The 12,150-nt window shown below is 37.5% G+C and overlaps 1 protein-coding gene across 1 annotated transcript in view; it reads right to left on the bottom strand.

Moving 5' to 3' along the window:
* ADAM9 (ADAM metallopeptidase domain 9) overlaps nt 1-12,150 on the bottom strand; it is a 148,625-nt gene that overhangs the window by 89,670 nt on the left and 46,805 nt on the right. The window contains exon 11 of the mRNA XM_058525256.1: nt 11,881-12,014. Coding sequence (XP_058381239.1) covers nt 11,881-12,014 — 134 coding nt within the window. The remainder of the gene's footprint in view (nt 1-11,880; nt 12,015-12,150) is intronic.

Genomic DNA, 12,150 nt, shown 5'->3' with positions numbered 1-12,150 from the left:
CAGAGAAAGAACATGAACAATCAATGGTCTATAACAAAAGAATAAACAAAGACAATATTTGGACTCACATAGAAAGAAAAGACCTAGCACAAGGTTTTTGACAATAATAAAAACACCTGTTTTCTGCATTCTTCTTTTTCTTGCTACTCTCTGTTTAAGAATACTCTGAGGAGGAATCCTTTTGTGCAATATAGTTTATTCAACAAATATGTGTTGAACATCTATTATGTACAAGGCATTCTTCTCTGTGCAAGGGATAAAATAGTAAACAAAGCAGACAAAAATCCCCACTCCTGTGAAGGTGACATTCTGGTGAGTGAGACAGACTATAAACATAATAAGAAAGTAAATATTATAGTATATTAGAAGGTAAGAGACATCGGGGAAAAAGGTAAGCAGGTGAAGGGAATGACCTGTACAGGGTGCGGGGGCCACTGCAAATTTTAAAAGAGCAGTCAGGACAGGCACTTCACACACTGTGACAACTGAATCAAAACTGGATATCTGGGGGGAGAACATTACAGGGAGAAGAAAGAGCAAGTGCAAAAACTCTAAGGTAGAAGCCTGCCTGGCGTGTTCAGCGAACAACAAGGAAGCCAGTGGGGTTGGAGCAGAGTGAGCCGGTGAGGGAATGAGTAATGAAGAGCTACAGTCAGCGAAGGTGGGAATAGGCCATTGTAAGAATTTGACTTTTTACTATGAGTGAAATGGGGAGATCTGGGCAGGGAGGAATGACACAGTGGAAAGTGTTGAGCAGGAGTAACATGATTTGACTATGTTTTAACAGAATCACCATGGTTGCTATGTTAAGCAGGAAGACCACACAGGAGGCTCTTGCAGAAATCCACTCAAATGATGATGATGGACCAGCATGATAGCAGCGGAAGCAGTAAGAAGTGTTTGGATTATTTATATGCTTTAAAGGAACAGCCATTAAGATGAAGAATGTGAAAAAAAAGAGAGAAGTCAAGGATAACTCTGAGGGGCCAACCAGTGGCGTAGCGGTTAAGTGCGCGCACTCCACTGCTGGCGGCCCGGGTTCGATCCGGGGTGCGCACCGACGCACCGCTTCTCCGGCCATGCTGAGGCCGCGTCCCACATACAGCAACTAGAAGGATGTACAGCTATGACCTACAACTATCTGCTGGGGCTTTGGGGGAAAAAATAAATAAATAAAATTATAAAAAAAAAAAAAGATGAAGAATGTGAAAAAAAAGAGAGAAGTCAAGGATAACTCTGAGGGGCCAACCAGTGGCGTAGCAGTTAAGTGCGCGCTCTGCTGCGGTGGCCCAGGGTTCGGATCCCGGGCACACACCAATGCACCGCTTGTCAAGCCATGCTGTGGCGGCCTCCCATATAAAGTGGAGGAAGATGGACACGGATGTTAGCCCAGGGCCAGTCTTCCTCAGCAAAAAGAGGAGGATTGGCAACAGATGTTAGCTCAGGGCTAACATTCCTCAAAAAAAAAAGGATGACTCTGAGGTTTTTGTCCTGAGCTACTAGAAGGAAGGTGTTACCATTAACTGACATGGGAAAGACTGAGGGTAGAGCAGGTTTTAGGAGGGACAATAGGAGTTTGGGTCTAACAGACATCAAGTGGAAATGTCAAACTAAGGTATATAATAATTATTTGATAAACAAGAGATTTCCATTTAAACAGAGGTGTGTAATTATTTTTTATTTCCTATTGTTGATCTTCCTGTGGTTAATACAGCATATGCCACATAGTACATATTTAATACTGTTTTCTGTTAGAATATATTAATCAGCCAATAGCCACAGGAGTTACGCAGACATATGTATATTCCTACACTTAAGTCTCTAATTTTAATCTACACAAAATCCATCACTTCTAAACAGGTTATTTTTAAAATATGCTTGTTATTTCATAGATGGAACACATTTTCTCAAAGAAACAATGTTTTAAATGTTTGATCCTAAAGCAATCTACAAAAAAAATCTGTTTTACCTACAATGAAGTTGACTACAGTACTGAAGAGGATAACAAAAACACTTCTGGTGCTTTTTAGCAGATGGAAATAGTAATAAACATCCCCAAGTTGGCCTTCAGTAAAGCTTTGGAAGCTAAAATGAAAACATTCTTCCCCTAGTCATCCTTGGATGGCACCTACAGTCATAAGAAGGATAATCTTTCTACTGATACTTGGCTTGAATAGCAAGTAAAGTATTCCTACTCTCTACCTATTGCCTCTGGGCACTAGGATATCAATTTAAAGCATCTCCTCATCTCTTTTCTCACATCTAGTTGTTTTCCAAAACTGCTTCAAAAAAAGAAAGATGTGACTGAAAATAAAGGAAAGAGTCTACAATGACATGACAAAAAAAAAAATCAACTATCATGTAGAACATTATACAAGTAATCTGGAAATAACCGGAATACATTTCCACCATTAACATCCTAACTCCCACAGCCTAGACATAGGAAGACCTGAGAGAGGGCTCTAAGTGATGGCACTTAGATTTAAAAAAAAAAGAGCACTCCAATTATGGAGGCCTTCTGATGTAGACGGCACTGAGGGGGAGTTAAGAAAGCCATTTCTTCAGAAAAATACCTCCCAGGAAGAATACCTTACACTTCCAGGAATCCAAGAGCAGTGTGTAAGAAGAATATTACTTGGGTCACCCAAATATCTTAAATAATAATGAATATCATGTTACAAAGTTAGATTATAACTAATGTTTATTAACTAGCATATGAAGTAGAAGATGGAAAATCTTTTCTCAAAAAAAGAAGACTTAATACCACACCAAGGATAACATAATCTTACTTGTCAAGTTATTCTTACCAAAAATTATTCAAATACAACAGCCAACACATTATCAAAACACAACATGAAGACAGAAGATACTATGAGAACCACGGTAAAAAAAAAATTTAAAGACACTATAAGGAAAAAAAAACAGATATAGTCCAACAAAGTCTCCGGATAACAGAATTATCAAACAATAACCAAAAAAAAAAAAAAAAAAAAAAAAAAATCCCTGCTTGCTATGGTCAAGAAGAAAAATGTCAAGCTTGAAAATTTAGCAGGGAACTAAAATCCACAATATAGCAGATTTGAAAAAGAACCAGACAGAAATTTGGCAAATGAACTATAATGGGCAAAATTAAGAATTCAATGGATAGGTTTAACAACAGACTAAACACAGATGAAGGCAGATCAGTGAAGTGGAAGATGTCAAAAGAAACTACCCAGAAAGAAACACAAAACGATAGAAAATATAAAAGAAAGACTAAGAGACAAAGAGCACATTGTGAGGTCTTACACACAGTTAGCTAGAATCATAGAAGAAGGATAGCAAAGGCGCAGCAGCAGTATGTACAGAGGCAATATGTGAAGAAGCATCATGTGAAAATGTAATGGCTGAGAATTTTTCACAACTAATGAAAAATATCAAACCACAAACCTTAAAACTCCAAAAAAAATCCTACGCAGAATACAAATGCATGTGTGTGTATGTGTGCGTGCATGTTATATATATATTTAACTTGAAAGTGATAGTTAAACCTAAAAGAAAAGAGCCGAAGCTGATACTCTAAGCAATGGTAGCTGAAAGAAAGTGGGTGTAGGCATACTTATATCAGACAAAATAGACTTCAGGAAAAAGGTAACAAGAGACAAAAATAGACATTACATAATAATAAAGGGGACAATCAGAGGCCGGCCCGGTGGCTCAGCAGTTAAGCGTGCACACTCTGCTTCGGCGGCCCAGGGTTTGCTGGTTCAAATCTTGGGCGCGCACCGACACACGGCTCATCAGGCCGTGCTGTGGTTGCATCCATCTAAAGCAGAGGAAGATGGGCACAGAGTTAGCCCAGGGCTGATCTTCCTCGACAAAAAGAGGAGGATTGTCATCGGATGTTAGCTCAGGGCTGGTCTTCCTCACAAAAAAAAAAGAGAGAAGAAAAAATAATAAAGGGGACAATCCATCAAGAAGACATAACATTTATTAATATATATGCACTCAACATAGGAGCACCAAAATATACAAAGCAATTATTAACAGACCTCAAGGGAAAAATTTACAGCAATACAACAATAGTAGTGGACTTTTACATCAGTGGACAGATCATCCACAGAGCAGTCACCAAGGAAACATCAGCCTTAAATGATACAATAGACCAGAATGACTTAACAGACATATACAGAACATTCCATCCAAAAGCAGCAGAATACACATTCTTTTCAAGTGCACATGGAACATTCTCCAGGAGAGATCACATATTAGGCAACAAAACAAGTCTGAATAAGTTTAACAAGACTGAAATCATATCAGCCATGTTTTCCAACAACAATGGTATGAAACTAGAAATCAATTACAAGAAGAAAACTGGAAAAAACACAAACACAAGAAGGCTAAACAACATGCTATTAAATAACCAAAGGGTGAACAAGGAAATCAAAGAGAAAATCAAAAAATACCTTCAGACAAATGAAAATGGAAACACAATGTTCCATATGGGACACGGCAAAAGCAGGTTTAAGAGGCAAGTTTATAGTGACATAGGCCTACCCTAGGAAACAAGAAAAATCTCAAATAAACAATCTAACCTTACACCTAAAGGAACTAGAAAAAGCAGAACAAAGCCCAAAATTAGTAGAAGGAGGCAAATAATAAAGATCGGAGCAAAAATAAATGAAATACAGACTAAAAAAACAATAGAAAAGATCAATGCAAGTAAGAGCTGGTTTTTTGAAAAGATAAACAAAATTGATAAAACTTCAGCCAGACTCATCAAGAAAAAAAGAGAGAGGGCCCAAATAAATAAAATTAGAAATGAAAGCAGAGAAGTTACAAAGAACATCACAGAAATATAAAGGATCATAAGAGATTACTACAAACAATTATATGCCAATAAACTGGATGATCTAGAAGAAATGGATAAACTTTTAGAAACACAAAATCCTCCAAGACTGAATCAGGAAGAAATAGAAAATCTGAAGAGACCATTATTAGCAATGAAATTGAATCAGTAGTTAAAAAACTCCCAACAAACAAAAGTTCGGGACCAGTCAGCTTCACAGGTAAATTCTACCAAACATTTAAAAGAGTTAATACCTATCCTTCTCAAACTATTTCAAAAAATTAAAGAGGAAGGAATGCTTCCAAACTCATTCTACAAGGCCAGCATTATCCTGATACAAAAACCAGACAAAGATTTTAAAAGAAAGAAAAAAGAAAATTACAGGGCAATATCCCTAATGAATATAGATGCAAAAATCCTCAACAAAATATTGGCAAACCAAATTCAACAAGACATTAGAAGGATCAGACACAATGATCAAGTGGGATTTATCCCAGGGATGCAAGGATGGTTCAACATGTGCAAATAAATCAATGTGATACACCATATTAACAAAATGAAGGATAAAAATCATACGATCACTATACTAGATGAAGAAAAAGCATCTGACAAGATTCAACATCCATTTATGATAAAAACTCTCAACAAAGTTAGTATAGAGGGAACATACCTAAACATAATAAAGGCTATATATGACAATCCCACAGCTAACATCATACTCAATGGTGAAAAGCTGAAAGCATTTCCTCTGAGATCAGGAACAAGAGAAGGATGCCCACTCTAGCCACTTTTATTCAACATAGTATTGGAAGTCCTAGTCACAGCAATCAGACATGAAAAAGAAATAAAAGGCATCCAAATTGGAAAGGAAGAAGTAAAACTGTCACTATTCAGAGATGACAGGATACTATATATAGAAAACCCCAAAGACTCCACCAACAAAAATATTAGAACTAATAAATGAATTCAGTCAAGTTGTAGGCTACAAAATCAACATTCAGAAATCAGTTGTCTTTCTATACACTAAAAATGAACTATCAGAAAGAGAAATTAGGAAAGCAATCCCATTTACAATTGCATCCGAAAGAATAAAATACCTAGAAATAAATTTAACCAAGGAGGTGAAAGACCTGTACTCTGAAAACTATAAGACATTGATGAAAGAAGCTGAAGATGACACAAATAAATGGGAAGATATACTGTGCTTGTGGATTGGAATAAATAATATTGTTAAAATATCCATACTATCCAAAACAATCTACAGATTCAATGCAATCTCTATCAAAATATCAATGGAATTTTCACAGAATTAGAACAAATAATCCTAAAATTTGTACAGAACCACAAAAGACCCTGAATAGCCAAAATAATCTTTAGAAAGAAGAAAGCAGGAGGCATCACACTTTCTGATTTCAAACTATACTACAAAGCTATAGTAATCAAATTAGCATGGTACTGGAACAAAAACAGACACAGAGATCAATGGAACAGAATAGAGAGCCCAGAAAAAAACCCATGCTTATATGGTCAATCAATCCATAAGAAAAGAGGCAAGAATATACAATGGGGAAAAGACAGTCTCTTCAATAAATGGTGCTGGGAAAACTGGACAGCTACACGCAAAAGAATGAAACTAGACCACTATCTTACTCAAAAATGGATTAATGACTTAAATGTAAGACCTGTGGCCCCATGGCTTAGTGGTTAAGTGCCCGCGCTCCGCTACTGGCGGCCTGGGGTTCGGATCCCGGGCGCGCACCGACGCACCGCTTCTCCGGCCATACTGAGGCCGCATCCCACATACAGCAACTAGAAGGATGTGCAACTATGGCATAAAACTATCTGCTGGGGCTTTGGGGAGAAAAAAAAGAGGAGGATTGGCAATAGATGTTAGCTCAGAGCCGGTCTTCCTCAGCAAAAAGAGGAGGATTAGCACGGATGTTAGCTCAGGGCTGATCTTCCTCACAAAAAGAAAAATAATAATAAGACTTGAAACCATAAAACTCCTAGAAGAAAACATAGGCAGTCAGCTCTTTGACATCAGTCTTAGCAAAATTTTTTTGGATCTGTCTCCTCAGGCAAAGGCAACAAAAGCAAAAATAAACAAGTAGGATTACATCAAACTAAAAACTTTTCCACAGCGAAGGAAACCATCAACAAAATGAAAAGGCAACCTACTGAATGGGAGAAGGTATTTGCAAATGATATATCCTATAAAGAGTTAATGTCTAAAATATATAAAGAACTCATACAACTCAATATCAAAAAAAACCAAACAATCTGATTTAAAAATGGGCAGAGGACCTAAACAGACATTTTTCCAAAGAAGACATACAGGTGGCCAACAGACACATGAAAAGATGCTCAACATCACTAGTTACCAGGTAAACGCAAATCAAAACCACAATGAGGTATCACTTCACACCTGTCAGAATGACTATTAGCAAAAAGAAAACAAATAACAAGTGTTGGTGAGGATGTGGAAAAAGGGAACCCTCATACACTGTTGGTGGGAATGTAAACTGGTGCAGCCACTATGGAAAACAGTATAGAGATTCCTCAAAAAATTAAAAATAGAACTAGTGTATGATCCAGCAATTCCACTACTGTGTATACATGCGAAGAAAACAAAAACACTAATTTGAAAAGATACATGTACCCCTATGTTCATTGCAGCACTATTTACAATAACCAACAAATTTCACTTATACGTGGAATCTAAAAAACAAAACAAAGAACAAACAAAACAGAAACAAACTCATAGATACAAATAACAAGCTTGTTTGCTGGCAGAGGGGAGAGAGATGACAAGACGAGTGAAATAAGTGAAGGGGATTAAGAGTTACAAACTTTCAGTTATAAAATAAATAAGTCACAGTGATGTAATATACAGCATAGACAATACAGCCAATAATATTATAATAACTTTGTATGCTAACAGATGGGTGTTTGACTTGTCATGGTGATCATTTTGTAAAGTATATAAATGTGGGATCACTATGTTGTACATAGTGAAACTAATACAATCACGAATCACTTAACGATGGGGATACGTTCTGAGAAATGCATTGTTAGGCGATCGCATCGTCATACAAACATCACAGAGTGTACTTAAATAAACCTAGATGGTACAGCCTACTACACGCCTAGACTATATGGTACCAATCTTATGGGACCACGATCATACATGCAGTCCATTGTTGACCAAAACGTCATTATGTGGCGCATAAATGTATAATATTATATGTCAACTATACTTCATAAAAAAATAAAAGATGAAATTTTTAAAAAATAAAATACAATTAGACATATATTTCTCCAATTTTAAGGGATTTTAAACCTCCCCCACTTAGTTATTTTTACTTTTTTTTTTAATATTATATATATTCTTTCAAGTTCCATTTGTTCTGGTTGCTCCTCCAGTAAGTCCAATGGCCCATAAACTGTCTTTCCACTGTGTTCTCAAAATCTATCACATCTTTCTAACTTTTAAACTCTATGTCTTGCTCCCTGCAATCTGAGAAAGTTTATCAAGATTGACTTGCAGACTGTTTTTGAACAGGCATCAGAGAGGAGTCACCCAACCAGAGGCAAAATGAATTCCTATCCTAGGACTAAGGTAAATTCAGATCTCCTAGCATCCAAGGACAGAGTCAAGAGGGAACCCCAAACACTTTACCCTTCTCCATCCTTAATACACGCAGCCTCGTCACCACTATCTGCCTTCAGTCTACCAGGACAAATCTCACTGTGTCCTTTATGCCTGTTTACACCAATCACCACAAGAAGCTGCAGACCCCTAAGTAGGCCCTTGTCTCCTGCACTCTAATACCCATGAGGCTTCACATGTATCCTGTTCTCTTGCTATGCGCTCTGGAAATCACAGTCCACCATCAGCAAAAACTCCTTTATCTTCAACCTCTTCTCTGAAAGTAGCCTTCACCTTCAAGCTCTACTTGAAACTCAGGTATCTCCTGATTTCACAGCCTCCACTAGAACCATCTCAAGTGGTGGCAGCTTTTTTCCCACAACTCTCATACAGCTAGAGATGGAATCAGTGTTCTTCCTCCAGACTGCTGCTTTTAGGCCATGCTTTCTCCCTCCTTCCCAAAATCTCCCAGCTTTGAATCTTATAAAATGAAATCAGCCACTATCTTTGTTACTAACGTCTGCAACCCCCAGGTTACTCCCTCTCATATCCTTTTCGCTAACACTGTCTCTGTAACACTATTCTTGTCTTAATTTTTGCTGATTTCAATATACAGGTAGATAATCTTACTACCTCTTGAGCTCTCAGTGGCTTGAACTCCTCTCCTCCAATGATCTTATCCTCCACCATGTCAACCACTCATTGCCATGGTTTTAATGGACACTTTATCATTATCAATAACTATAAATTATAATCTCAACTTTATGCATTCCACTCTCCCTCTAGTATACCTTTATTCTCCAATATATCTTTAATCCCACCAGGACTTCCAATCCATTGGTGTTTTCCCTTTTTACTTCTCTCAGCTCCCCATGATGTCCTCTATTTCCTAAGCCTTATCCAGTTTAAACGTCATGGTCCATCATTATAATTACTCCTTTGCAAACAGGTTTGACTTCCTTGCCCCTCTCTTACTTTATTGTATTTGCCTAAACAAAACCAACTCTCTTATGTACCTATGCAATTGAAAGTGGCTGGACAAAAACACAAAACTACACTGATTAATCTCATTTAAACTTCATGACTGTGAATCTCAAGTGGCCCCATTAAAGTTGTCCAGCAACCACATTCTACTCCACTTACCCTCTCCTTCTACTAGACAACTATTCCACACCTTTCCCTATTTCCTGAAACCCCCAACAGCTCCTCCCCATCCTCTCTTTCAGCTGATGAACCTACTTCCTATTTCACTGAGAAAACTGACCCACAGACTCCCACCATCAAATCTATCCAACTACCAGCAGCTACATCCATTTACTCCTATTACTACAGATACCCTACCAGTGCTCCTTCAAAGCAAATCCCTCCACTTGTGCCCCAGCTCCCAGACCCTCTCATCCACTCAAGGACGACTCCAGCAGCATTCCCTCTCTGTCCTAGATCACCAATTTTTCTACTAAATTAATCCTATTAGTATACAAACCTGCTGTAATTTCTTCCATCTTGAAAAAAAAAATCTATCCTGCCTGCACTTCTTTTGTACTTGCTCTTTGCTCAGATATTCACACAGCTAACTTTCTACTCACCTCCTTCAAGCACTTGGGCTGATGTCATCTCAAATAAGCTTACCTTGACAACACAAATTTAAAATTGAAAATTGACCTCTACCATCACCACCACCATACCACCCCTGGCTCTCCCACTCTTCCAATCCTGTTCTATTTTATTTTCCACAGCGCTTATCACCTTCCAACGTTCTATATTATTGATGTATTTACTATGTTAATAGTTTTTATGCCACCATTAAAATATAAACCCCACGAACGGCAAGTCTTTGTCTAATTCACTGAGATATGCCAAGTGCCCAAAACAAAGTTTGGCACATAGTCAGGGCTCACCAAATATTTGATGAGTGACACTATAAAGTATGGATCCACTCTTCATCGCTTCTTATACCATTTTAAATTCCACTATGGCACTGTTTCATGACATTCCTTCCTTTACTCTGAACGCTCCTTTTTTCATCTTAGTCTCCTGTCTTATCTCATTGTTGATTATTCATTTCTTGTTCCCTGAATTCACATCTTCCTCAACTTCACTGCCAGCCAAAGCAAACAATAAATTTACTTCCCTATCCTACAGGAAATCTTTTACAAACATATGACTTTTCTCGTGAATATAATTATTTTTTATTAAGTATAGTTTTTTCATAAGCACTATTCTAATTCTCTCATGTCTATTTTTCAGCCTAGTATTTTCTCAAAAACAAACAAATTTTGCAGTAAATTCCACCTGAGTGCTTCCCTTTACACCAGGATGTGATTAGAATTGTACTCTTGGATCTGAAGATAAAGAGCTGGCTAACAGAAGTTTTTATTATTCTTTCAGTGCTCCAGAAGCTTGAGTGAGGTAGAAAGGAGTGAACACTTGGGGTCATGGATATTCCCCACATGAAATGTTCATCTGTGTTTCTTAAAGATGAACGTCTTTCATATCTAATTTTTTCTCTGGCTCAGCTTCTACTCCACCTATGCATTGTGGCCATGTCCAGCTCTCTGCTTAGCACTACTGCCTACTAAACGAGGAAGGAACCTTATTGCCTTATGACAAATCTGCATCAAAAAGAAGTCCAACAAACTCAATGGTTTTGTTCACCGTTAGACTCTCTATTGTAATTATTTTTGAACCCTGGCAAAGGAAGGGGTTCTAAGATCACAGGCTCTGGACTCAGACTTCCTGACTTCAAATTCCAGCTTTACCACTTCCTTAGATGTGTGACCTCATCCGTAGATAGAGATAACAAGGTACCTACATCTCTTGAGGTCGTTGAGCATTAAATGATTAATAACTTTTAAGTGCTTAGACCAAAGCCTGATACATAAAAAGAGTTCAATAAATGTTAACTCTTCTTTCTCCTCCTCTTTGTCTTGCCTCCCACCTTTAACTATAAAATTGGGGATGTTAGTAGGACTGTGTCAGGATTTCTTCTACTTACAGTGACAATGCAGCACGTTCTCAAGAAGAGGTTTGTGACTAAATGCTGCATATAGTGCTTCAATCTAAGCCAACCTGCACTGAATCCAGCAGAAACTCTTCCCTAATTTCTACTTCAGATGTAAATTATTTCATGTTCTTATACTTTTTTGGTCTGTCAATTGGTTTACACAAGAGGGTAGCTACATACCTGTGCCTACATAAATGTTTCTTTCTTAAAGCTCTCTGAAATTATTTATTTAATTTAAAAATGGACTTCTCATTGGTGTATCATGTAATTAGTTTCAGGGGAGCCAGCAATAATTTTTCTCGATTTTTCAACATAAGACATGAGTATACCACAGTTCAAGAAACACTGATCTACAATACCATATTAAGAAGAAGAAGAAGAAAGAATTCAGTTACTCACGATGCTCCTGAATTCATGATGCAGCTCTTTGCTCCACAAAAACAATCTCTCCCATCATCGTGATTCATTCCAAGGTTATGACCCAATTCATGAGCAACAATGGATGCAAATGACTCCACCGTGATTTGCCCAAACTGACCAAACAAAGGAAGGTATTAATCAGGTTTCTGAACAAAAACGATATGTTTTGTTTCTCAGATTATTTTTTCACAAAAGGAAATTTATCATTACAATGTTGACAGTCTATATGATAAATCAAGCATCCAACAT

This window comes from Diceros bicornis, chromosome 29 (assembly GCF_020826845.1).
Source record: "Diceros bicornis minor isolate mBicDic1 chromosome 29, mDicBic1.mat.cur, whole genome shotgun sequence".
Lineage (NCBI taxonomy): Eukaryota > Metazoa > Chordata > Mammalia > Perissodactyla > Rhinocerotidae > Diceros > Diceros bicornis.
This window is presented reverse-complemented; position numbering and strand designations above follow the sequence as displayed.